General features: G+C 37.4%; 10 protein-coding genes and 1 non-coding gene across 11 annotated transcripts; 4 read left to right on the forward strand and 7 right to left on the reverse strand. All coding sequences in view use genetic code 12, as the record gives it.

Annotated features, from left to right (window-relative positions):
- Positions 1 to 41: 41 nt before the first annotated feature.
- Positions 42 to 2,738, reverse strand: CD36_06460 (conserved hypothetical protein; the record flags this gene model as incomplete). The annotated part of the gene is made up of 1 exon (XM_002417261.1): positions 42 to 2,738. The coding sequence occupies one exon, from the start codon at positions 2,736 to 2,738 to the stop codon at positions 42 to 44; it is 2,697 nt and encodes an 898-aa protein (XP_002417306.1).
- A 344-nt stretch (positions 2,739 to 3,082) lies between these two features.
- On the reverse strand, positions 3,083 to 4,438 carry CD36_06470 (conserved hypothetical protein; the record flags this gene model as incomplete). Its single annotated transcript, XM_002417262.1, has 1 exon — positions 3,083 to 4,438. The coding sequence occupies one exon, from the start codon at positions 4,436 to 4,438 to the stop codon at positions 3,083 to 3,085; it is 1,356 nt and encodes a 451-aa protein (XP_002417307.1).
- An 816-nt stretch (positions 4,439 to 5,254) lies between these two features.
- CD36_06480 (protein transport protein, putative) lies at positions 5,255 to 9,043 on the forward strand (the record flags this gene model as incomplete). Its single annotated transcript, XM_002417263.1, has 1 exon — positions 5,255 to 9,043. The coding sequence occupies one exon, from the start codon at positions 5,255 to 5,257 to the stop codon at positions 9,041 to 9,043; it is 3,789 nt and encodes a 1,262-aa protein (XP_002417308.1).
- A 335-nt stretch (positions 9,044 to 9,378) lies between these two features.
- CD36_06490 ((vacuolar) acid trehalase precursor, putative) lies at positions 9,379 to 12,615 on the reverse strand (the record flags this gene model as incomplete). The annotated part of the gene is made up of 1 exon (XM_002417264.1): positions 9,379 to 12,615. One exon carries the CDS (start codon positions 12,613 to 12,615, stop codon positions 9,379 to 9,381), a length of 3,237 nt encoding a protein of 1,078 aa, XP_002417309.1.
- Positions 12,616 to 14,227: 1,612 nt separating this feature from the next.
- CD36_06510 (eIF-2-alpha, putative) lies at positions 14,228 to 15,130 on the forward strand (the record flags this gene model as incomplete). Its single annotated transcript, XM_002417265.1, has 1 exon — positions 14,228 to 15,130. One exon carries the CDS (start codon positions 14,228 to 14,230, stop codon positions 15,128 to 15,130), a length of 903 nt encoding a protein of 300 aa, XP_002417310.1.
- A 175-nt stretch (positions 15,131 to 15,305) lies between these two features.
- On the reverse strand, positions 15,306 to 16,961 carry CD36_06520 (uncharacterized protein; the record flags this gene model as incomplete). The annotated part of the gene is made up of 1 exon (XM_002417266.1): positions 15,306 to 16,961. The coding sequence occupies one exon, from the start codon at positions 16,959 to 16,961 to the stop codon at positions 15,306 to 15,308; it is 1,656 nt and encodes a 551-aa protein (XP_002417311.1).
- Positions 16,962 to 17,190: 229 nt separating this feature from the next.
- Positions 17,191 to 18,624, reverse strand: CD36_06530 (transporter, putative; the record flags this gene model as incomplete). Its single annotated transcript, XM_002417267.1, has 1 exon — positions 17,191 to 18,624. The coding sequence occupies one exon, from the start codon at positions 18,622 to 18,624 to the stop codon at positions 17,191 to 17,193; it is 1,434 nt and encodes a 477-aa protein (XP_002417312.1).
- A 447-nt stretch (positions 18,625 to 19,071) lies between these two features.
- On the reverse strand, positions 19,072 to 19,187 carry CD36_tRNA_0014. The gene has a single exon. It is a non-coding gene (tRNA).
- Positions 19,188 to 20,203: 1,016 nt separating this feature from the next.
- On the forward strand, positions 20,204 to 22,627 carry CD36_06540 (elongation factor G2, mitochondrial precursor, putative; the record flags this gene model as incomplete). The annotated part of the gene is made up of 1 exon (XM_002417268.1): positions 20,204 to 22,627. One exon carries the CDS (start codon positions 20,204 to 20,206, stop codon positions 22,625 to 22,627), a length of 2,424 nt encoding a protein of 807 aa, XP_002417313.1.
- A 301-nt stretch (positions 22,628 to 22,928) lies between these two features.
- On the forward strand, positions 22,929 to 23,852 carry CD36_06550 (conserved hypothetical protein; the record flags this gene model as incomplete). Its single annotated transcript, XM_002417269.1, has 1 exon — positions 22,929 to 23,852. The coding sequence occupies one exon, from the start codon at positions 22,929 to 22,931 to the stop codon at positions 23,850 to 23,852; it is 924 nt and encodes a 307-aa protein (XP_002417314.1).
- Positions 23,853 to 23,968: 116 nt separating this feature from the next.
- CD36_06560 (proline utilisation trans-activator, putative) lies at positions 23,969 to 26,860 on the reverse strand (the record flags this gene model as incomplete). Its single annotated transcript, XM_002417270.1, has 1 exon — positions 23,969 to 26,860. One exon carries the CDS (start codon positions 26,858 to 26,860, stop codon positions 23,969 to 23,971), a length of 2,892 nt encoding a protein of 963 aa, XP_002417315.1.
- Between the last annotated feature and the right edge of the window lie 428 nt (positions 26,861 to 27,288).

Raw genomic sequence — 27,288 nt, forward strand, 5'->3', positions numbered from 1 at the left:
TACTTACTTTTACATATACAAAACTATTAAATAAAAGGGGTTTACTTCTTTTTGGATTTTTTCTTCTTTTTTGATTTCTTTTTAGAACCATTCTGTGGCTTTGTTTCTTTCACTTCAAATCTCCCTTCTCCATTTAAGAATTCAGTATTAAATTCAGCATCAAAACATTCGTTAGGTTCTGTATTTGCACCCAACTTCGATATTGATCCCGATGAGATGACGGGTTCAAATCTTTCAAAAAGAAGTTCTGCAAGATAGTCGATCTTACACAACGTGTTGAAGTTGGCAAGGAAGTATCTAAAATCATCATTTATTTCTTCTAAGTTGGATGCTTCTCCACTTTGGCTTAACAAGGCTTCTAGATGACGTTCAATTCTTTTTGCAAACGACTCGATAATCCTCCTGTTTCTCAAATTTTTATCCACATCTGTACTGATTGCTTCAGTTGATTCCTTTTCATAATTTTCAATCAATTTTATCTCATCTTCTCTTGATACTGTCGTATCAAAATTATCAGTTGTTTTTTTATCTTCAGCATTGGCATTCTTTATTTTAAAAAATAGTTTCCTCGCCTCTGGAACTTTCCCAATCCAATTGATGAGCAACACTTGCAACTCATTTGTATAATCATGAAGGTCATCGGTCTTGCTTCCTGACAAATCTATTATGCCCAACTGGATGAAGTGATTGATCATGAGACATAGTACAGACAAAAGCTTTTTCGCAATTGATTCCGCTAAGAACACTTGATAACCATCGTCTATATCGATCCCATCAGTGGCTGACAAATAAACGCTACTGTTGGTTAAGAACTCGTGCAAAAGCATCAGCTGTTCGATTTCACTTAAGTACACTTTCCCACCCTTTCTGGTAAATTTATAAGGAAAAGTTATATCTTTAGTGCCGCGAAGTCCCCCTAGCAATTCATAAATGTAGTCTACCAATGAAATCGATATATTTATATTATGAGTTAAAAACCAAATGAGCAACCTTCTGTGGCCTTTACACATAAGCATTTCGTCCATCGCTGCTCTGGCAAGCTGTGAGTTATTATGAAAGAACAACTCAAAATTTGTAACGTTGAATATCGGTACAATCATCTTGTTATTGTCATCTTGTGTTATCTTGATTGCTTCCATGCTAGCCAGAGACGCCCAATACTGATAAATCTTAGCTGGTGTTATTGATGACTCTCGGTTTTCTGTGTTGTCTAAAATGGACTTTGCTATTGTGTTAATTACCACTTGTCCAATTTTACATTCGGCCTGAGAATTGCCCTCAATAGAATTTGTACTCAAAAATTCAAATGTGTGGTACAATTCATCCCATGAAGCAAAAAAGTTATCCGAATCAGTTTTGTTTGGTAAAGCTTCAAATTCTTTGAGTTTCGTTACAAACAGATCGTTGAATTCATTATTCCCCCCTCGAGGAATATCTCGCCAATCTCTTCCAAAATCATCAAACTCAAGCTCAGGTACTATAAGGCTTTCTGCAATCTCTGATGGTATTACAGAGACACCGTTATCTTTCTTTCCTTTCTTAGACTCACCTTCGGTTGATGATTCCTTGTCGTCAATATCATTGTCTTCGTCGTCTTCTGCTTCGTCATAGAATTCACATTCAAACATGTACTTGATATCTTCGTCAAATCTGTCAGCGTATTCCAAATCGATTAAAATATCACCCACCTCTGATATTTTTGTGGATTGGTTTAGTCTTCTACTTGCGTGTTCTTGATTTATTGAAGGCTTCTCGTTACTTTGATGGGCCCCAGCCGTAAACGATGTTCCTGAATATAGTATCAACAATGCGATTGTAACCAACCTCATATCTAGCAGTATTGCTCCTCCATTGCTGTCATTTCGGGCTAAAGGTTGTATGAAATTGAAAACTGTCTCATTTTTTATATCCAATGACTGTTCTGAATGTATGGACAAGTCATCATCAAATACTGGCGTTGACGAAGGATTCTTGTTTAGGATCCAGGCTAGCACGCACCGTATGGAGCTTGAACCTTTTAGGGTTTGTTGGATTATATACGGTGTTTCTTTATTTTCCCCGTTTTCGTGATTGAGAAATTCAATTCTTCTGTCTATTGCTAATCCAAGTAGTATAATATTAGTGTGGCATTTCCATAGTTTGAGAAAATAGTGCAAGTAAGGATTGGTAGTCAAGTTGTAATCACCTGATTTAGGAATAAATAATTTGTACATGGCTGAAATCACAACGCAGGCAATCGAATAAAGTAATCTGAGATTATAATCGTTGCTGGCAATAATTTCGCTTGGCGTCCAAAGGTGCAAGTTTTTCATATAGTGGTTTTCATCGTTCTCAATGTATCTTAATTCTAACTCATCATCGGCATTTAGTAGGACATGTATTTTGCTTAAAATTGTGAATAATATTGTTGAGATATCAAATTTAATTGACTCAATTGGAATGTCATCGGTGCTTTGTTCTTCCATGTAAGATTTGAACAGAACAGCTATGGCCAAATCTGCTATGCAGTCAACACTTAGTACAAAATCTGCAGATTCCTCAGGTTGTGTGAATGGATCACACAAGGAAGCTATTGTTTTAAATATTAGTTGTGCAAGGTTGTTGTCTCCTGGTGGCAATTGGAGTAGTCCCGCAATAAAGTCATGTCGGTCAGTCAAATTCAGTGTGGGGGCATTCACAGGAACTGTAAAATCGACTTCAAAGCTTTCTATATCTTCCTCTGAATCGTTATCCAGCATATCATATCACTTGTCACACCAAATATTCTATCACTTATTGTGTTAATGGTTCTCTATCTATTTTGTACTTTAGAGTCGTACTAGTTAAACAAAACATGGGAAAAGAAGGAAGAAAAAAAAAAAAAAAAAACGCAGTAAAAAAAAATAAAATAATAGATGCGAGAGGTAGGTAGGTAAAGGAGTGAAAAAAATAAATTGTGTCAACAAAGTTGGCTGCACAAGAAGCACATATTATATGCTACACGCTTACCGCTTTTAGATTTCAAAGATTTGCCGCTATTTACAATTAATTAATTAAATTGATTTGTAAATGTGCTATAGCTCTCTTCTCCCCTATGCTAGTATTAGATAACAAAAACTTGTTTTAATCCTTTCCCAAAAATACCTCTTACACTTGAAGCTCGATTTTTCGAATAGGCCACCAAAACAGCTAACCCAATTGAAAATACAATACTTTCAATAGCTAGATTTTTCTTTGTTGGCTCCAGCGGAACCAATGTGCCAAGTCCTCTAGGAGCAACAAACAAAGCCAATTCCTTACGTCTCTGTGGAGTTTCAATAAAAGAAGAAAAGCCACACATGAAGGCACCACTGGCGGCGCAAATAGTGTCATCAAATCTGACTCTTGGGATTTTAGGGAACAATTTTGGAAATAATCTGGTTCTTGCTAGGCACACTGCATACCAGTAGAAACCAATAAATGCTCCCAAGAAACTTGCTGACCGGATAGAGGACTTGATTGCACGCAATAAACGAGCCGACATTTTGACTTTCAGTGGGAAAATCAACATCAACAAGTTCAAGGGTGCATAAACACCGAGTGCAAATTTGAATCCTCTCCAGAACCTCCATAAGGCATGAAGCTCGCAACTTTTTGTGGTAAATGCATGGACAGCTTCACATTCTATCGGTTGAGTCAAAACGGTGTTGCCACGCTTTGGATCTCTGCCGTGTCTTTCAAAATAGGGACCTAAGAAATCCTCATAAGGGCCATGTTCTCCGTATACTAGTTTCTTCTGTTGCACCAACCTCAAAATCTCCCAGAATTCGATATCCATGTTAGCAGCAGATGTAATCCATTTGTGATAGCTAGGTGGTAGCTTCTCTGGATAAAAGAACCAACAAAACATAATACAGGTGCAGCTTGCGATGAATAAAAGCGCGTCTCCGTAACCCGATAAGCTGGCTGGTGTGATTCTGGACAAGGAAGAAGAAAGGGCGGTATCTAATGCTCTTGTCGCTACTAACAATGTCAAGTCCAAAGAATTATATCTCCCATAACCAAGAACATGAGTTTGGTAGGTTGGAAAAGTCACTATGGCTGAAATCAAGGCAGCAAGTAACGTGGAAACAAATACTCTGGAAGTAGGACTCTTTGCCAACCTGTTATTTCTCTTCAACAATTTTAGGAACACGGGCTCTAAGAGATTTATTCCAGCCACTAAACTAGCAGCAAACATTGGGAATTTTCGAGGATGCAATGCATTTATCATGGTTTTCTTCACCCTAGGAATGATCTTATCATATTTGTTTTTTCTAATGGCACTCAAGATTTGACCTATGGCTTTTGGCAAAACCAAATAAAGGTATGCATACAAAAAAGCTCTTAACGATGGCTTAGCTATGTGATTGAGTATATGTCTGGCGGCACGTCTTTGTTGTTGACTATTTTTCAACATCCCAGAAGATAAGGCCAGCATTGTATAAAGATTATGAGTCAATGAAATATACATGTATTGTGAGACACGAAGCTCTGAAAGATAACAATTAAAAAAAAAAAAAAAAAAAAAAAAAGAAAAAGAAAAAGAAGAAAAAGAAACTGTGAAATCAAGGGGAATTGAAATTCAGTATGCCAGATCTAAGTTGAAGTGTATTAATTATTGTAGTTTGCCAGATAACAAACACATACCAAACTCACTTGAAAGATTGCTAAAAATGGAGGAAAAGAAAAACTGTATTTATAATAGTAATATCAGCATGCAATTCCTACTAATGATCTCACATCTTTGTGGCTCTGGTGCACGTCTTTCAAAATACTTGGAGCTCTGAACTCTGTAGTTTCGCGTTTGCTGTTGCTGGTCGGTTAGTTGTCTGTCTGTCTGTCTGTCTTTAGTCGTTCTTTTGTTTTGTGACAAGGGTTGTGTCCATGGCAATTATTTTCCAAATTTCGCATAATTTTTCATAAACAACAACAAACTACAATTAGATTCTCTGTTTTTTGCTGTTGAGTTTTTGAACACGACTAACATTCACTTTTTTTTTTTTTCTTGATGTGTTGGTCAAAATCAATTCTCAAAACTACCAACAAATTTTTTCTTCAATTCTCACTAATTGCTTGAAGTAGTTTATCATACTGCTTGATTTCTAGTTATTTAATTCAATTCTTCCCTTTTATTATCTACCAATTGCACTTTTACACCAAACATCACTATTTTTTTTTTGCTCCATTCTTTTGTTCTGAAGTATTATTGTCTTGAAATAATAAAAAAAAAAAGAAAGAGAAACATTCATAGAAAATGGTGAAGATTAGTGAAATAGCACGTACTTCAACATTTGCTTGGAGTCTGAAAAATTTACCCTTATTAGCAGCAGGTACAGTAGCAGGTGCAGTGGACATCAACTTTAGTTCTTCTGCCACTTTAGAGTTATGGGATATATTTTCACCAACAAATAAAACGGAACCAATATTCTCCGCCACAGTTGATAATAGATTCTATGCCTTAGCCTGGTCAAAACCGTTTGAAGGCAGACCCCAAGGGTTATTAGCTGGTGCTTTCGAAAACGGAACAGTTGAATTTTGGGATGCCGATGTTTTAATCAAATCAAAGGATCTTGCTAAGGCTTCTGTTCATAAATCCAATAAGCACACTGGTGCTGTCAAATCTTTGCAATTTAATCCAATTCAAAACCATGTGTTAGTGACTGGTGGATCAAATGGTCAAATTTTCATTTGGGATACCAAAACCTTCAGTGAGCCATTTGCTCCTGGACAAGCAATGACACCAATGGATGAAATCACGTCTGTTTCTTGGAACAACTCAGTTAGTCATATTCTTGCTAGTACTGGAAATGGGGGTTACACTTCTATTTGGGATTTGAAGACGAAAAGAGAGGTTTTACATTTATCGTACACTGGTGCTGGAGGTAGAGCTAATTTTTCGTACGTTGCCTGGCATCCTTCCCAGTCCACAAAGTTGATAACTGCAAGTGATAACGATTCATGTCCCCTTATATTGACATGGGATTTGAGAAATTCTAATGCCCCAGAAAAAATCTTAGAAGGGCATAAAAAGGGGGTTTTGTCCTTGGATTGGTGTAAGCAAGATCCAACTTTGTTGCTTTCAAGCGGTAAGGATAATTCAACTTTCTTGTGGAACCCAATTGAGGGTATCAAGTTAGGAGAGTATCCAACTACTGCCAATTGGGCATTTGAAACCAAATTTGCACCATCAGCACCTGATATTTTTGCCACTGTATCATTTGATGGTAAGGTGGTGGTTCAAACCATTCAAGACACCTCGCCTTCTGTGTCAACTAAAGTTTCCTCAACGGATGACAATGAGTTTTGGAGTGAACTATCAACTACTGAGACTCAACAACCTGTATTTGACGTCAGACAAGCACCCAATTGGCTCAAAAATCCAAGCAATGTTTCATTTGGGTTTGGCTCAAAATTGGTGATAATCAACACTGATTCCAATGGCAAATCCGTTGTCAAGGTTGACAAATTTGTTGCCAAGGGGCAAGAAAAAACGGAACAGTTACTTAAAGATTTGAAAAATGACAACTACTCGTCCCTCATTCAAGATAAATTAGAAGGGGAGACCGTTAATGACAACAACAAATCAGACTGGGAAGTTTTGAAGCGTCTATCTGAAACAGGTAAAGACTCGTTGTTCCAAGATGCAAGTGACGATGAAAGCGAAAAGGCTTCAACAGAAACCAAAAAGGAAAATGGAGAAGAAAATGAGGAAGATGATTTTTTTGAACATTTGGGTAATGGAGAATCAACCAAAAAAGAAGAAGCTTTTGTTCCTGAAGGAAATTTCAAGATTTTCACAAATAATGAAAATGAAGATAGTAAAAAGTTGATCAATTTGATTTTGCGCAACAAGACTGAGAAAGCTGTTTCATTATGTTTGGAGCAAAAGAAACTTGCTGAGGCTTTAGTTTTGGCTTTGGATGGCTCAGATGATGTTAAGCAACAAGTGAAGAATGCTTACTTTAAGAAGAACAAGGAGAATAATCTTTCTCGTGTTATTTATAACGCGTCTACTAAGAACGTTACCGACCTTGTTGCTCACGCTAACGTTGAGAATTGGAAAGAAGTTGCTGTTGGTATTAGTTCATTTGCGACCGACTCGTCTGAGTATAACAGCAAAATGTCAGAGTTAGGTGATCGTATCTTGAAAGCTAAGGATGGTAAAAGAAATGATGCTGTTGTTTGCTATTTGGCAGGTGGGGCTTTGGATAAAATTTCTAATCTTTGGTTGCAAGAATTGCCTGATTATGAATCCGAATTATTGAATTTGAAATCGGAAGAAATAACATCACCCTCAGATGCTCGTCTTCAAGCCTTGACCAACTTTGTCGAGAAAGTAGCAACCTATAGATATATCACAAAATCAACTGGTGAATTTTCTGGACCAATGGTTGAACCACTTGCCAAAGCAATTTTAGAATTTGTTAACTTGGTTGCAGGCAGCGGGGACTTTGACTTGGCTAATAAGTTTTTGCAATTGTTACCAAGTGAGCTTTCCGGAACTGAAAAGGAAAGAATATTAAAGGCAACTTCCAAAGGTGTTGAACCTTCTTCTGTTGGGAAGACATCTGCTCATGCAAAAATTGCCAAACCTGCTTCTTCAAAAGGCCAAGCCAGGGTATCGATTAATGCCGGTCCAACCCCAGCTTATGCTCCTCCTGTTCAAGCTCCTCAGCCACCGTTGGTGCAACAACAACATCAGCAGCAGCAGCAGCAGCAGCAACAACAACAACAACAACAGCAACAGCAACCTAACCGTTATGGTTATTCTCAACCAAAGACAAATCCATATGCTCGTGCTAATCCTTATGCTCCAAGCAACAATATTTATAAACCAGCATCTCCGGTTGCTACACCATCCAATTTAGCTGGTACTACCAGTAATGTACCTCCACCTCCACCAAAAGCAAATTACAAGCAACAGACTGAAGGTTGGAATGATTTGCCAGACACGTTTAAGGCCAAGGCAGCTGCTCCTCGTAGAGCAGCTGCAGCCGCTAACACGCCAGTATCTACTCCTACTCCTGCTCCTGCTCCTGCTTTCGCGTCTCCTGGACAAGTATCATCAGTTCCAAGTCAACCGGGAAGTGTTGGATCAGCTTCATCTGTTGGTTACCCTAAGAAAACATTCTCAGCAACAAATGTTGTCCCACCTCCACCTAAAAGTATGAGCCGTACTACCTCGAGAACAACTGTTCCAACCGTTCCAGCGTCACCTAAACCCACACCTGTTTCAAATAAGTATGCACCTGCCGTTAGTTCGGATGCTCCGCAACCTCCATCATCAGGATTTGCATCTCCAACTTTGAATTCATCTCCTCGTTTAGCTAAGAATCCTTATGCTCCAAATGTCACAGAGCAACTACCACCAAAGATCTCGTATGCTACGCCTCCGGCTCACCATTTGGCAAATAATGGACCTTCAACTCCTTCATATGCACCACCAAAGAATCCATATGCAGTTCCTCCAAGCACATCAGTCTCTCACGCTGGTATTGCTCCACCTCCACCGCCACCTAAGTTAGGCTCTGCTGCCCCACCACCACAACCTTTTGGGTCAAGCATGTCAATGCCTGTACAACCTGCTTTCAATGGAGTTCCACCTCCTCCTCCAGTTGGTCGTACTGTTTCTTCTCCAGCGGCTGCCAAAATTGAGCAACCGCCAGCAAGAGAACCAGACTTGCCAGTTAAGTCAAAACATCCAAAGGGCGATAGAACCCATATTCCAGAAAACTCGTTGCCAATTTACACATCTTTGACCAACGTACTTGAGGCTATAAAGCCAAATATACCAGAGAAGTATGCTAAACATGGTACTGATATGGAACAAAGACTCGATATCTTATTTGATCATTTGAACAATGAAGAAATCTCAAACGGGGTTGTTGAGTTACTTTTAAAGGTTGCTACTAGTTTGGAATCCAAAGATTTTGCAAATGCTACAACAGTTAACCTTCAAATTGCTACTGAGCACAGTGACGAAATTGGAAATTGGCATACAGGACTCAAGCGTCTCATTACTATGGCAGAAGCAATGTACTAATAGTAAGAGTTTAAAACTGAATGACAAAAAAATAAAAACAAGAATTATAGTAATAAATAAAGATAGAAACAAAATCATGGAACTTGATTGTCCGCTTGTTTAATGGTCAGTGTTTGTCATATAAGCACTTCGTTAATATATAGTATTATTCTTTCTCCTTAAGAATATAGAAGATAAATTTGAAACTTTATCTGAATAGTGATATAAAAGTTTTTACCTTTTCCTGTTGGACTTTGTTCTGATTCTACACAACTAAACTGTTGGTGTGCAAATTAGCATTAATTGAACGAACATCATTGACTATATTTATAATCTACTCTAAATATTATTTACTTTTAATAAAAAACGACTTCAGCTAGCTTTGCTCCGCCATAATCTCCATCAATGGGCTCTGTATTGTGAATTTCATCTACTTCAATTAGCAAGAAGCGGGTTTGTAGATTCAAAGTTAATTCAGTTATGTTGTGTCTTGTAGGAACCCATACTTGGAAATACTCCTCGGGGTCAAAAGGAGCAGAAATTTTCACATCTCCTGAATATACCTCTTCAAACACATCACTTTGGTTATGCAATTTTCCCTCTGGGTTAGTATATTTATACTCATTAAACAATTTGTTGCCAAAATCCACTTGTGCAAAAAAGTCAGTTACAGTTGCAAAACCATCACCTGAGTATTTAGAAATCTTCAATCTTTTAGGTGGCTTGTCTCCCCAAATAAAAGTTCCACTGGATATATTTTTAAGAGATTTCAAATCAACAAGAACCTTACCCGTTGTATCGTTATATTTAGTTTGCCAACTCGTTGTATTGTCTCCATCGTTAATCAGTATTGATACGTCCCCATATGCACCTTCAGTAATATTGAAAAATCCTGCTTTGCTGCATTCAGATACGCTATCGGGGAAGCTCTCGCTTGTCTCAAACAAAGGGAATGATAGCTCATCTTTGTCATTAATGGTGTACTTTCCGTGCATTGGGTTTCTCTCTGCTAATAATATTGTCACATGGTTCTGGGCATTGGGTGTTGCTTTCCCATTATTTCTGATGGCAAAATGTGTTTCGTTAATTGCCATTGACAAAGTGTGGTTGTCAAACTTGATACCATCAAATCTCACACCTCCACCTAAACAAGGTAATGCAATTGGATCTAGTGTCAATATACGTTGTAATCTATTATCTTCAAATGTATAATCAAATCTCATCCCAGTTATACCTTGTAATATTGCCTGCAAAAACCCTCCATGTGCTGTTAAAAATGGAAAAGCCGGGTGTGTTCCACCGTTAGTTAAATAATTATCATTGTTTTGTTCAGCAAATTGTGCAAATGGGCCTCTGAGGAAAGGTTGAATTGCTTTATGTAAGTATGACTGAGAAGCACATCCAGTGAATGCCAAGTTTGCTGCTACGATCGAAAATATTGGGAATGTCATTGCTGGGCCATAACCAACTTGCTTCATGGAATAGAACTCCATGTTTATGTATGCCTGATCTTTGTCAATTAATTCGTTTTCCAAGGGATACGTCATCATAATAACATCTGCTTGTTTGATACCAACTGAAGAATTCATTCCCGAGTATTCTAAAGTTATATTTTGCGAGTTTTCTGCTGTTGGGAGAAACATGGCAGTTTCAATGTCATGAAAAACTCTAGGAACTTCCTTCCCCAAAATTCTACCAACCATCTGTGCCCACCTCATTACTAAAACTATGCCTGTGTTTGTGTATGCACCATTGTCTACATGATTAGCAAACTCATCGGGGTCGGTGAGGTTTTTCGTGGTATACTTGCCAAGCGTATCATTGTAGTGGACCACATACTCAGCTAAAAAACTTGCTGCATCATTTATGATTGGGTAAGCCACAGATTCCAAAAATGTATCATCAGCGGCTCCACTAACATACAATTGCCAACTAGCCATTGCAACTGCCATATTAATATGGTACTCATAATCCAAACATGGACCAGTTCCTGTGCAATTACCAAATCTACCACTTGTCCAAGGGTATACCGCGCCTTGATAGCCGCTAGGTACATTGTCAATAGCTTGCTGATGTAGATGCACTCGATAGTTAATAAAACTTTTGATGTGATCTGGTGCAAATGGTAATATTCCATTAAGCATCCATAGATCAGTATCCCAAAACACCATTCCACCATAGCTATCGGAACTCAAACCACTCACACCAAGAGCTCCTGTAACCCCTTCGGCGTTTGGCCTTGTATTTGCTAACAAATGAAAAATGGACGCCCTTGCTCCCAAGTTTAACAATGGGTCACTTGGAAATGTAATTAAAGGAGTATCTTGTATTATTTTCGACCACGCCAGCCTATGCGAACTGATTAATTGAGAGGCATCACCATGGTTTTTATTCTGAGAAACCTCTCTTGCAAACTTTAATACATCATCTGCATTTTTAAAAGAGTCCGGATCGAAATCAGTAGTTGCAATCCCAATAAATTTAGCAGCTTGGACACATGAGTGGGGTTCCATGGTAAGTTTGGCTTTCTGTGAGACTGTTTCATTAATTTGTTCTCTGGTGATGTCACCATCAACTGATAATGTAGAGTATATTGCACCATCAATGTAACTCAATCCTTGAGGATTGAATGTGACATAAATCCCATTCTTGTCGTGTGCTACTTTATTCAATTGACATCTTTGCGACGAGCTAAAGTCAAGTACATCGGAGACAACGACCTGTACACTTTCATTTCCTGAATTATAGATTTGCATATTGACTAACCCCAAGTTTATATTCTCACGATGGGCGAGAACTTCGTACTTCACATCAATTGAATTTAACCAAGTAAATTGAGTAGTAACAATTCCGTCCGATAATGACATGTTTTGGACATAATTGCTAATGTTCCCAATTACCTCATGCTCTAACGAGGGGTCAAGCGTATACTTCTTACCCAATAGCTCAACATTTAATGACAAGGCAGTCCACTGCGGCACAGCAGCTATCACACTTTCGTACCCATTTTCTAACAATTCAGCAAAATTGGTTCCTGTTGTGTTCTTTTGTAAATCGTAAAACCCAGCAACAAATGCACCTGAGTATCTCTTATTGAAAAGTGGCCAACCATTTAATAAATCATCATCATTTGCCGTCAGCGAGTTGGTGAGCTGGTCGTAAGTGAACCCTTGCCCTAAGTTTGGGATTCTACTTCCAATGTACCCGTTTGTAACGTAGGGTTGTCTTTGGTATTGATTGAAAAGTGGGAACTCGATCGTTCCAACAACATTGTTATGAGGATCGTAAAATGCTTGGTCGGAAAACTTGAGCTGGTTGAAAATCTGTTTATTCTCTGGACTATTGACTAGTTGCTCAAGATTTGTATAATGTATTGGATTTGTAGATCTGGCCGTGCTTGGTACTACATAGGGAAATCCATTGCAGAGCCTAGCATATAGCAAATGGAAACTGAATAAAAGTAACAAATTAGCTAAACACATTAATGCAATCCAACTCTTCTTTTCTGATGTTGCGTGTATGCAAAATTGTATGAATGATTGATTATGTGGACGACGAGTATCTACTAAAATGAATGAAGGGTTCGCTGCCATATTTATAGCATGCAGCTTAAAAACCCATTGGCGGAGCAATCAGTGCAGAATTAGATGCAGTGGAATGATGATGTTATCTCAAAAGTCCCCCTCTTTGGTAAAAGGTGATCTCTATGTGTTTATCTGTGGTGAAGATAGCAAACGTGAAACTGCTGGAAACAAGAAAGTGGGGAGAGAGAAAAGTGTTTATTGCTACGAACCAGATAAATTTGGAAGTTTCTATGGTAAAAAAAAAAAAAAAAATAATAATAATAATTAGGCAACTAAAAACAACCAATCTGAATTACAATTATTATTAATATTGTTCCCCTTACAAGTTGAGTATACAGGGGGGCCAAGGACATGTTTCTAAATTTGGAACAACCAAAATATCTTCGATCTATTTAGTATAGAACAACTCAGTTTTTACTGGTTGTATGCTTGTTGCTCATAATTTGTGAACGGCTTCCGTTCTCTATCATACTAAGTTGTGTAATAAGGAGAGCAATAAATCATATCCGAAGAAAATGTGTAAGTCTGTCATAGTTGTCGTGTGGAATTTGACTTATAAATAACATGATTCTAATGGATCCTACTGTTTATACTTCACAATAAATGGGTCCAAACACAACGTCTGAAATCTGATGAAGAGTAGTTAGCAATTCAGAAAAAGAAAAGACTGGAACACGTAACTTAATTGCAAAAAAAATAAGCTTGATACGCGGGGTCAACCGGGAATCGAACCCGGGACCACACCAAATTCAGATTTTACACAGTTACAAGAACATTAGCAAAATCCCTAATGGAGCATGATCGCCACTTCACCATTGACCCAACGATCGCCAAATTTTGCCTGTCTGCTTATACAACAGTTTTTCTTACTTTGAACTATTATTTGAATATAAATTGTATTCAGCTAGGTTAGGTTCATTCTTAGGATAAACAAGGATGTCTTGAAAAATTCAATGTATCTAAAAGCTGAGAAAGAAGAAAGAAATTGATTCCTTCGAAACAACATCTCAATGAAATGGAGTCGAAAATTCAAAAGAAAACTGGTCAGTCATGAATGCATCAACTTGCACTTAAAAGAGAGAGAGAGAAAGTCTCCTGGAAAACATACAAATAACAGCAAGAATGACTATACAATTTCCATGTAGTTTGTGGGTGCACATTTCAATCCATTCAGAATTGATTTGGTTGCAAAACACGTAGGGCTTCATTCAACTGTCATCTGATTACTCAGGTCGTTTTGGTGAGTAGCAAAAGTTGATATAATGCTTAACTTAAATGTACATCCAAAGATCTCATTTTTGTCGAAGAGCCAATAACTCCAGTTTCGTGTCTTTCTTTCACAACATCATAGCAAGGTATATACCTAATTAGTTTAGAATCTCTTCTATGTAAATAGAAACTTGACATGTATATTCAAATTCATTGATTTACTTGCGGTATAGAATGTTATGTTAAAAGAAGAAAATAAAAGTGTATGCCAAATATGAGGTCGTGTGTAGTGCATTCTTTTCTTCTTGAATTTTTCAGTCACAAAAAAATTTTTTTTTTCTTTTAATGAATTCTTTGAAATCAATCTTCAATCAGAACCTTATACATACAAAGTCCCATAGATACATCAAGGATGAGTACAACAAATTGCAGATTTTATGAAAACAAGTATCCAGAAGTGGATGAAGTTGTTATGGTCAACGTCCAGGAAATTGCTGAGATGGGTGCATATGTGAAGTTGTTAGAATATGACAACATCGAAGGGATGGTGTTATTATCGGAATTGTCGAGAAGACGTATTCGTTCTATCCAAAAATTGATCCGTGTCGGTAAGAATGAGGTGGCCGTAGTATTGAGAGTTGACAAGGAAAAAGGATACATTGATTTGTCTAAAAAAGTCGTTTCAGCTGAAGATATAGTGAAGTGTGATGAAAGATACAACAAGTCAAAGGCTGTCCACTCCATCTTGAGACATTGTGCCGAAAAATTCAACATTCCTTTGGAAAAATTATATGAAACCATTGGGTGGCCTTTAAGCAGAAAGTATGGCCATGCCTATGATGCTTTCAAGATATCTATCACCGATCCTTCTGTCTTTGACAATGTCGATGTGCCTTCAAAGGACGTCTTGGAAGAGTTAAAGTTATACATCTCAAGAAGATTGACGCCTCAGGCCATCAATATTAGAGCTGATGTTGAAGTCTCATGTTTCAGCTACGAAGGTATAGATGCTATAAAGGAAGCCTTAAAAGCTGCTGAAAAGGTTTCAACTTCACAAATGCAAGTCAAGGCCAAATTAGTGGCTGCTCCATTGTATTTCCTTACCGTTCAAGCCTTGGATAAAAATGAAGGTATCAAACTTTTGGAAGCAGCTATTGAAAAAATCACTGAATCAATTGAAGCTAATGGTGGTAACTGTAAAGTCAGTATGCCTCCAAAGGCTCTTTCAGCCAACGAGGATGCAGAATTAGAACGTATGTTGGAAAGAAGAGAAGCTGAAGACAGAGATTCATCAGATGAGGAAGATGATGCATAATGCATTTTGTATAGTAGATAGGGAAAAAGAAATAGAATAGGCAAAATTACCACATGAGTTTCATTCTCAATATCTAAACACATTGGTTAGTTAAAAAAAAAAAAAAAAAAAAAAAAAAAAGAAACATCAAACAGAACAAAAAAGGGCTGGCTTGTATGTAACTATACATTGTATACTACTCAGAATCAGCATCATCTTTCTTGATGATAAGTCTATTTTCATTTGCTCTCTCGATGACATAGGCTGGTAAATTAGCAACCAACTGAGGTGGAACTCTCAACTCTGTGACTGATTCGGGGATAATTACATTATCAAGGCTTTGTAAATCCTGATTCCCACTCAAATCCAATGTTTTCAAGTGGTTCCCAAACTTGACATTCCTGATTAACCGAAGTTCATTGTAGGCTAGACTAAGGTATCGCAAAGTAGCAGGAAACTCGAACGATTCAATTGTTTTGATTCCGTGGTATGATAATTTCAATGTCTTCAAATTTGGCGGTAAAATCACATCCTTTAATGTAGTAATTTGTTTGTCGTTATCATAAAAAAATGGATCCTGCTCAAAATCTAGGACTTCGATAGTAGCAGGGAATGATACATTTTTCAAAGTCGTGATAAGATTGACCCCTAAATATAGTTCACGCAAGTTGGGAGGGAAAACAACCTTGTTCAAAGTTTTAATGTGGTTTTGATTTAAATACAAAATTTCAATAGTGTTTGGCAATTTTAGTGGGTTTATGCTATTAATCCCGTTCCCACTTAATATTAAATGCTTCAAACGTTGGGGTAGTTTTAAACCTCTTGTAGTTGTCATTGACGACTGCAAGTTCAACACCTCTAGCAGCTCTGGAAATTTGACACCAGCCATAGATTCATTGGGAATATTGGAAATGTCCAATAGCTGTAGTGACTCGGGAAACTTGACTCCTCTCAAGCTCTCGATCGGATTAAAGCAGAGGCTGAGTGTCTCTAGGCCGCTCGGAAAATTAACATCTCTTAAAGATTCAATTCGGTTTTGGGAAGCATCGAGATCCTTTAAAGAAGGTGGGAACTTCACATAGTCTAGGAAATATATTTTGTTTTCAGGAATCTCCAAACTTTTCAAGGTGGGTGGGAAAACGATATCATCAATTGAGGGCATTGCTCCTTGTCCAGCAGACAACTGTTCAAGCTTTGGCGGCATCTTGAATCCAGCTAAAGTCTCCAAGGCGTAGCCACCTCCAATATTCAAGATCTTCAAAGAATCCGGTAATTTCACCCCGGGCAAAAATCGAATGCTGCTTTCTCCATAATCTAGAATTTCGAGATTTTCCCAAAACTGAATGTCCAGCTGGATCTCTTTTCCAAGTTTAACTAAGTCCTCTTTCTCCGTGATATATACGGTGTCCATATCGTACTTGTTGATTACTGAACAATGGACTACTTTGCTTGCTCCGGCATCACGAAGCACCTCCAAAAAATCTGTGTACTTTTTTACTTCGGATTTGGTGTATTCCTTCCATTTTTTACCAGGTTCAAAATGAATATGATAAGAAAGATCTCCAATATCATCAATCATTTTTTGATTGTTTTTCAAGAAATTGATAAACTTTTGCAAATTAGCTTTGAATTGGTCATTGTACTCAATGCACATGTGTAAATGTTGAAACTTGACTGATGTTATGGTGGTCTCTTTAAGGAATTTGTCAATAGTTTCTATCTCAATTACAGTTATAAAGTTATTCTCCAATTCTCTAAGCTCTTTTAGGAGCATTATGGTATGATAGTACTTTGGCTTGTCATACAACAACACTAACCTGTTGATTGCTGGTGTGGTGGATTCAGTTGACATTATTGCTATTCTTTTCCACAAAAATAGAAAAAAAGAAAGAAAGAAATGCAGCAAAGATAGTTTATTAATTTATATAATCTCTGGTAGTTTGAGAAAGAGAACTCTTCATCCATGTTGTTGTTTTTCGGTCTTTCCAGACTCGCTTGATCAAACAGAAAAAGTATTATATATTCGTGTCCCTTACAAAATTAAAACTGTATAATTATGTGTTTATATTTTCATTACGCGTCTATATTTTTTCGTGACTCTTGGCAAAACAAAGTGGTAAGACACTTCTAAAAGGTACTGTTACGCCTGTATAGTCTGCCAAGTCTGAATCTGTATGTCCTTCTTTTTCCATCATTCGATCACGGGAATTTACATAACCTCTTATTACCAATAAAGTTGCTGAGCAAACAATAAAGCACACTCCTGTAAAAATTGAGCAGTTCACATATCTGGTCGGGTCTATTCCTACTCCACTGCCTTTTGTGAGCTTAACACCTATGACTGGCGAAAATATTCCGGCAGCCCCCATGAAAATCCATATCTGAGAAAACACAACATTCATTTTCAGGATCCCAAACAACCTGGCCACTACTGGAGCAATCATTCCGTAAATGGCACCCATTATTGCCCCCATTATAAGAGCAAAAATGATCACCGTAGCAAGGTTTCTAGCAGGAATCCACATTGCTAAGCAAAAAATGGCAGAAATTAAGTAACCAACCGATGCAACTGTGGCACCTCCATATTTATCTGACAATAATCCCATCAATGGCCTACCTACGCACGAGCCAATTTGAATGGTGGCTGAAACATAAGACCCTTCACGTTCGGTGTAGCCCAAACTGGTGGTGAAATTTGCCAATGTGTACAAGACGATAACATACCCAAATATACATGTGATGATGAAAAAAGCCAACAACCAGAATGGAGCTGTTTGCATCACACCAAAATCAAAAAGTTTGAATTGGATATTGTGTTTTGAATTCTTCGTTTTGACGAGTACGATAGCAATCCAGGTTAGTCCAAATGCAATTATACTTTGTGCTCTTAAAGCCCAGCGCACGCTTTTGGTGTCTACAACTTTTTGCATTGCCAAGTTGAAAACAATACCCCCCAATCCAGAACCAGCAGATCCTATTCCACCGGCTAGCACTCTTTTCTTCTTAAAATATTGTGGTAAAAGGGTGATTGTTGGAATTGAAATAAAGGCCAAGCCAAAACTCTGCATTAAACCTTGTGTCAAGTACAACTGCCAAAGTTTTGTGGACCAACTAGCCAACATCAAAGAAGTAAACTGGAGACAATTACCGATAATAATCACTGATCTAAAGCCCAATACTCCCATCAAGACTGTGATTACTGGAGAAAAAAGCATACCAACACCAAAGGCCATTCCTCCAATATAACTATAGTCCATTTTGTCTGCTCCTTTAAATGTGTCCTGTGATAAGTAATTGGCAAAATAAATTGCAAACCCTGAATTCATTCCCCAAGTACAGAAATTGAATAGAACACAAGCAAAACATATGACCCAAGCGTATCCGCCGTCAATGTCAGGGTCATGATCTTCCTTTTCTCTAGCAGATTCCAATTGTTCGGGGCTTATATCAGGCTGTTCAATTTCAATTGAATCTGTGTTCTCTTCTGCTGACAAATTTTGTTTTGTTTTTATCATCTTGAAGAATGTGTTAATTTATTCAACTGCTTTCAACGAATTCTTTTACAGTTTCTTATATTGGTGGATCTTCTTGTTTATATATGCTTTTTCAGCAATCAAAGTCTTAATCAATACAAAGAAAAACGGAGATTTGAAAAAAAAGAGAAAATCGAAGTGTACGCAAGACGGAAGAAAAAAAAAAAACGGAGAGAAAACGTAGTAAACCCGAAGCACCTCCAATTCGGGCCGATAGACCGAGGAAAAAAAAAATTCATCAAGTTAGAAGGAATCTCGCTGTAACTAAGATGCGTTCTCGCTCATATCGGAGCCACATTGTTCCAGACCTCTTTTCACTGCAATAAGGTTTGCCAAATCCGAAATCTCATTCTTTTGCAAAAATAGAATATATATACAACAATTCACAGTTTCACCGTTTCATAAATTGACAAAAAAAAATGTATCTTCTGAAGGGTGCGAGATTCGAACTCGCGCGGTCAACTGACCAACAGATTACTCTGGCAAAGAAGGGTTTGAACCTCCACCTTAAGTCTGTCACCTTAGACCAACTCGGTCAACCCTCCAGTATAGAGACGTAGTTCTGCTGAGCTTTTATATGACTTTCCATCTTATGGAGAGGTCTGTGTTTAATTAGAACCTTATGAGAGACTGGGGTTTATTAAAGCTGAATGTTGCTGGAAGTGCATGTAATCTGATAGTGCTTGGTTAAAATTGATTGACAATTAAAGTATTAACCCAATAAGGGAGTTGTGGGTCAATGTCAAATAACTAGAATGGTCTTTGTCATTTGCTGCAAAAGTTTGTTTCATATTTTTTTCAAAAATTGCATAAAATAGAAAAGTAGATAATTCTTTTTTCCTTTACAGCAACCTAATATTTAGATGATCTCTCAATCATTATTTAAGGGTTAGCTAACAGGCACAATTCTTTAAATTTCTGAGTGTAAAGCTTTTGGAGTCCTAAACTTATGGAACAACGAACACTATTATAATTGACAACAAACTTTTTGGTGCCCAGTAACGTACTAACGAAATATCCTTATGCAGCCTTGGTTTTTTAGCTAGTTACTGATACTTTTTAAGTTTTCGTCGAAGCTTCTGGTGGACGTATTTATTTCTATTGAAAAATATTGTGTAAAAATCAAATAATTGAAGTGGTACTAAGAAATTTAAATAAACCTCAATATAACTCTGAAAGCTAGAAAATGTGCATTTATCACATTTACTACTATTTATACTTTTCTTACATTTCTTCATTAACGGCTTGCCAATTTTAGCCTCTGAAAAGATGCCAAAAATTATTAATAACAGACACTGATTTATAACCTAGAAGTGGACACCTCGAATACATATTTAAAAATCAAAGTGGCTGCCTTCAAGCTACTACTTATTGCTTGTAAACTTAGCATTTCAAAGTATATATGAAAATTATAGATTGTTGTCACATTCATAAATGGTGTCCCCCAAAATTGGTGTCTACAACGAGATGGTGAAGAAAAAAAAAAAAATGGAATTGAAATGAAAACTGATTTGAAAAACACTTTTGTTCTGATACCCTTTATCTACAGTAAATCACCCCCATGTTTTGTCGAAAATATGCTTTTCAAACATGGAAACAGTTTTCTAGATTTTATTCGGCTGTCAATAATATTAGAGCTTCAAAGACACGAAATATTGGAATCATAGCACATATTGATGCTGGGAAAACAACCACAACCGAACGTATGATATACTATAGTGGGAAAATCAAAAGAATCGGAAATGTGGACGAAGGCGATACAGTAACAGATTATTTACCTTCCGAGAGAGAAAGAGGAATAACTATTCAACTGGCAGCAATTACCCTTCCTTGGAACCAACACAAAATTAATATCATCGACACCCCCGGACATGCTGACTTTACTTTTGAGGTCATTAGATCATTGAGAGTGCTAGACGGGGCAGTGACTATTTTAGACGCTGTTGCCGGAGTAGAGGCTCAGACAGAAAAAGTCTGGAAGCAAGCAAGTTCATTAAACTTGCCAAAGATAGTGTATGTTAACAAAATGGACCGCCCTGGTGCCGGTTTCAGCAGAACTGTGCAAGAAGTCATCCAGAAATTGGAAACAAGAGTTGTGCTCTGTAATTTGCCATATTTTGAAACAAATAAAGAGAGTGACTTGGAATTCAAAGGAGTGATTGATGTGATACACCAAAAATTGTTAAAATGGAATGAAATGGATGCCAACGGTAACGAAATATCAGTAGTAGATATTGATAAAACAACACCCGAGTTGTTACAGATTTTGGAAAAATCCCGAGAATCCATGGTAGAGACACTTGGTGAGTATGATGAAAGAATTATCGATTCATTTTTGGAACATGATGAGAATTATTTAAAGATACCACCCATATTGTTGGACCAAGTCATTAGAAAAGCTACAATTGATAATTACTTAACACCAGTTTTTTGTGGCGCATCCTTTAGAAATATTGGCGTTCAGCCGTTAATGGACGGGATTACAAAATACTTGCCATCTCCATTGGAAACAAGTTTACCGGAGATAACCAAGAATGGCAAAGAGGTGCCAAAGAAAGCTGATGATGAAAAGGGCCTTGTGGTTGCAAATGATAACAACTTGACTCTTGCATTAGCATTCAAGGTAATGACGCATTCTACTCGTGGACCTATGACATTTGTAAGAGTATACAGTGGCAAACTCAATGCCGCATCAAACTTGATAAATACAAGAACTGGCAAAAAGCTACTCATAAGAAAGCTATTGGTTATGCATGGGGACAGTCCGGAAGAAGTGAAGAGTATTAGTGCTGGTAATATAGGTGTCATTCCCGGATATGAAACTGATTTTCAAACTGGAGACACTCTTGTGTCTAGTGCAGTGGCAAAGAGAAACTTTACAGCAAAAGACTCGGCTTATAGGTTGTTGCCCATTGATATCCCACCTCCGTTGTTCAATGCCGCCATTGAACCACACACTGCCGGAGATGAGGCATACATGAAACAATGTGTTGAGACGCTCATTCGTGAGGATCCTTCGTTGAAAGTTCATTTGGATGAAGAGATGGGACAAGTAGTATTGAGCGGAATGGGTGAATTGCATTTGGATATTGTAAGGGAAAGATTGGTTAATGATATGAAGGCAAAAGTAAATTTGAAGGACGTTGTTGTATCATATAAAGAATCATACGTTGGGAAAAAAGAAAAAGAAGCTGTTATCACCGATGAAGAAATTGAAGTGGTCGTGACTTTATCACATACCGAGGATGCCAGAGATTACATTGGTCAAGAAGGTGCATTAGTGATAGAAGGAGACAACAATGTCATATTGTTGAGCCAAACTGCTTTGTCCGAGCATGTCCAAGCCACTATTGATGAAAGAAGATGGAAGTGTGAGAATAATTTAGAAGAGTTAAAAGAAGCTATTTTAAATGGTTGCTTGACGGCTCTTCAAATGGGAGGTCCTATTTTGGGCTTCCCACTACATTCGACTTTGGTTACTGTAAAACGCTGGAATGCACCGGTAGAGCAAGCTCAAGAACAAGCTTTGAATTTGATGAATGCTTCGCGTCAAGCAGTACAGTCTCTTAAGAATGAAGAAAAAGACTTTTCTATACTTGAACCTATAATGAGTATAAAAGTATATGTGGATTCCAATGATTTAGGTGAAGTGTCACATGATTTGACCCAAAGATGTAAAGCAATGATTGTGGAAATACAGGATCAATCCACTCAAAACTTGGAAACTGCTGCATGGGCCAAGGATGAAGCAACAAAAGTATATGTGCCACCAGACTATACTATAAAGAAGAATGTCAGCAAGTTTGACGATATTGCCAATAAAAAGATTATTGTTGCTGAAACTCCGTTGAGGGAGATGATCGGCTACTTATCCAAGTTGAGAGCATTGACTCAAGGAAGAGCAACATTTGATATGACTTTAATTGGAATGAGACGTGCGGTTGGCAATAGGGTAGATTCAATTGTTGAAGAGTATAAATTCTGATTTAGTTGAATAGTTTTGTACAAAGTTCGAGCAATAGCCATGTAAATAGATATATAGATGCTTTGCATAAGAAATCAAGATAATGGAGGATGCGGCACATAATGAGAAATATTTTTACAACCGTTGAGAGTAACGAAATGTATGGCAAACAAAAAAAATGACAGAACTAATTTGGAAAAAAAAAAAAAAAAAAAAAGGAAGAAAAAAACAAACCTCAAACTTTTGGTAAATTCAATTCCAGCAAAACAAATAAACAAACAACAAAACAACCTATTTAATACATTGCCAATAATAACCAGTAATGAATTTTTCAGATAGAGCATCATTATCACTAGATAGGGATAGAGTAACTTGCTTGCTTTTGATTAATACACACTTGATAAAGAAATGTTGTAATATATATAACACCATGCTCAATAATCAACAGTTGATGCAACAAATGACGCCAGAAAACAGAGCGATGTTGTCAAATGTATACAATAATTATATTAGGAGACTCCAATGCAACTTGGCTACTTTGAACTATTTATATGAAAAATACCATTCGACTCAACATCTGCCTGTGGCAGCCAAGGCTAGTTTCCCTATGATATTGTCTGCTCCTCCGGATATGCCTGAATTGAATCAATTATATTCAAAGCTTCAAGAGTTATACCCTGAGGCAGTGCAATATTTTAAACTCAAATTTGAAGAGAGTAGGAAGCAGCAGGCGTTTCCGGTACAACAGCAAAGTCAACCTCAGCCACAACAGCATTCCCTTCATCAACAACTCCCACCACAAGCTCAACAACAAGCACTTCAGCTCCCTTCTAATGCTGTGGCTCAACCTGTGCAACAACAAAGTTTTCGCCAGCTATCTACAGGTTCAGAACCAGGTCCTCAAATCATACCTCAAAGAGTTCCACTGCAACCACACCAGCAACAACAACAACCACAACAGCAGCTCCAACAACAATTTCAACAACAGTTCCAGCAACAACAGCAACTCCAACAGCAGCAACAGCAGGCTCAGCAGGCTCAACAGGCTCAGCAATCACAATCTTTTGATGACTTGCTTTTAACAGATGGGTTTAACCCATCCAGTGATAGTCTTGGTGGAGCAGGTCCTAGCGATTTTAATCCTAATTACAATAATGGTTCGTTCCAGTTGTCTACACTCTCTCCTCAACAAATATTGCAACAAGCCAATGAGAATACACCTCTATCCCAAGATTTCTTATTTTGATATTAAGCTTCTGTAATATATTGTATTATATAGAAAATTTTACTACCATTATTGAATATATATATATATATATATAGACATAAATATATATATGTCCCATCGCGTATAATCACTCCTTAAGACTGATCCATGAAATCTTGAAATTCATGGTTTATCAAATTCGAATATCCTGAATGGACACTAGAACCAAGATCAGGTGATAGAGTGTTAAATATAAAGCCTTCATCCAATGGATCCCTTTCCGTTACATTAGTATCCTTTTCAGTAGAATGCATATTTAACCAACCAGCTTCATTTGTAATATCACTCCATAACTTTTGCTCGGCGTCTAGATAAGTGAGACCTTCAATACCAGTCAAATCTTGGTTGGCATAAACATCACCAGTACCAACCCCAACTCCAACTCCAGCATTCGAAACACCGTCCATACCATCAGTTCCTTCGTTTCCTTGAACATTGGTAAATTGCAAAAAGTCCAAATCGCTTGGTCTAATAGGTGGTGGGTTTAAAAATGGCCCCACATTATTGTCGGTGGTACTTTCAGTTGCAGATGCGGACATTGTTTTGCTGCTGCTGCCGCTGCTGTTGTTGTCATCATCGTGTTTTTCTAATAATTCTGCCATGACTCCATTGAAGTCCAAAACATTAATTAATTTCAACAACTGTGCACGTCTAAGAGCAGCAGGATAATTGCCCAATCTTTTCATTTTCGTGAATAAAATTAATGCATGGTCCAAATGATCTCTTGTGGCTTCATGAACACCAAAAGATGCGTTGAACAAGATTAACGTTGAAGCAGAAGTAAATAAATACTCTCTATCCATCCATCCAAACAATGCCACCATATTGTCCTGAAGAAGCGACCATATACTTTTGATGGTGTTTATCGATGCTTGGAATGATGCATTTAATAATGTTAGAACATTCTTTGAATATTTTGTCAAATCGATATATTTATTTTGGGTATTTTGTATTTGCAATTCTTTCAATTTCTTAGTTGCAAAATGAAATAATAAGGGACGCACTGCTAAATTAATCCCTTGGAAATATTCTGTCATTAAGTTTGTTACTAATCGTGATACTTTGGGACTGTCAACCGAATAGTCAACATCAAGATATTTAGGTAAAGATGTTTTCCATGCCATTAATCTTTGAACCAAATCAGTGACCACCGGCAAAATATTGAAAGACGGTTGTTTGGTATACAACGATGACAAAATAACGGCATTGATTTGGGTAATGGTAACACAATTGTTAATATAATCTGCTGGTGGGAAAATATAATACCCTCTAACGTCGAGTTCATCTCTGGGGAAATCTGTCAAATCAATTTTAAAATCAATTGGTAGTTCGGTTGATACTGAGTCATCAGCAAAACTCAAGGGTAACCCGGCTTTTGATGAAAGCATTCTTTCATACATGTACACCGTCCACCATATCCTTCTTCTATGCTCCAATTCAAACCGGTTCAAGTTTTCTTTATCTGCATCGACATGCCAACCCAAAATTAGTGCTGCTCTCAAAGCTAACCCAAAATAAAAGTAAGACGCTATTGTACAATCAGCCACTTGCAAATAAAATGCATACAAAAGCATGACTTCTATACCACCATCTTTAGTGATATTATCGATCGCTCCCGAAGCAAAAAGACCAGTAAATAACTCTGAAGCTTGATAGAAAAATGCCGAGCCAGGCAATGCATGCTTCTCCCGCTTTTCTTTACTACGCTTCATATTCTCCAATTTTTGTCTCCGGGCATGTGTGCTGGATTCTGTCCCCAAGTACATTTCCCCAATGGCAAATATAAGCAATATTTTGCAAAACCAAATGGTTTCTAAAATTGTCTCATCGTCAGTATCCTTTTTGATAGTGTTTTCATCCTGGTCAGGGCTTTTCGTTGGATGGGTGTTGCGTCGTAATATTCGTTTGTTTTCAGCGGCCTTACCGGAATACAAATTCATTAGAAATCGTTTGATCAACCCTTCATTAAAGAAATAAAAGCATCCGTCATTGTAATTGATAAATGTATCGACCAATAACATGGCATAAGAATACGACGGTAGTTCAAAATTAATCGATAATCCCGGTCTTGTTTTGGTTTTGGATAAAGTAATTTTATAGGCATTTCCCTCTTTCTCTAAGATCTTGGATTCTCGTTTGCTCTGGTAGTGTTCCTGTTTTGGTGATAAACTGTTTGGTAATTGATGTTGCTGTTGTGTTGGTAGCGGGGGAAGTGTCTGATCGCTGCTATTGGGAGATGGGGCTGGGGTAGTAGACGAACTTGTGTTCAGTAGAAGTGAGCTTGAAACAAACGATGGGACCATATTCTGAATTTCCAATCCAAACAACGTCATAGATGATGACCCAACATATACTTTTTCACCTGTACGTGATTGAATCAATCTTCCATATTTATCTAATGACGGATGAATCACTTCCCCATTTGCTGGTGGTGGTTGTACGAAGGATGAGGGTATTGTTTGAGATGTTTGCGATTGTAGTGTTCCCATTATATTTGGACCCATGGATAATGGAGGAACCCGGTTGATAGAGGATGCATTTGCAAATTGAGGTTTTCCCTGTGGTGAGTCAATTTGCTTCAATTCTTGTTCTTTTAAATTATTTCTTAATCCAGCATTATCTTTTTTCAATCTTGCTATTTCATCATGTAGTTTGGAAAGATACTTCATCGATACAACAATTTTTTTGTCGGCTTCAACATATTCACATTTCGATTTTGCCAATTGACATTTCCTACAAGGATCACCTCCAGGACATCGAATATGACGTGTTCGGCATCTTATACAAGCCAAAGACGCCCTTTTCTGACGAGGGTTTAAGGATGTGTTGGTGTCTACTGATTTGGGGGTTTCTAATTTGCTTCTTGTGGATGTCATGGGCGATGACGCTGATGATGAAGCTGGTGGTTGTAAGTCAAGTGGTATGGTATCTAAATTGATTAATGCATCAGCAATATTTTTTTCCTCCGACAAGTCTTGTGGATCCATTGTACTAGAATCAGACTATAAATAAGTGGATGGATTAATGAATGATTTATGTGAATATTGGTTGAAAATGTATAATTGTTTCTGATACTTTGTTTTGAATGTTTTCTTTGGTTGGGTATGGAAATATGACTGATAGTTTTTTTTTTTTGGAAAGATGTATCCAAAGTGTGGAAGATTTTTTTCGCACAACGTTTTTTTAGTTCTACATTTTTAATTTGAATCTTGGTTGTAGAAATGTGGAGGGCAGCGTAGTCAGAAAGTTGGATTATTTATAATTTGAAATCTGAATAAAGGTTGACTTCATTAAGGGACCTATTGTTGTCTAGAGTAAAAGCTTCGAATCAAAAGTTCAGACAAAACACAAGTCTAAGAAACAAATACAAATCGTTATTGCCTAGATATATTTTATATTGCCGTGTTATATATAT

This window comes from Candida dubliniensis, chromosome 1, assembly GCF_000026945.1.
Source record: "Candida dubliniensis CD36 chromosome 1, complete sequence".
Taxonomy (NCBI): Eukaryota; Fungi; Ascomycota; class Pichiomycetes; order Serinales; family Debaryomycetaceae; genus Candida; species Candida dubliniensis.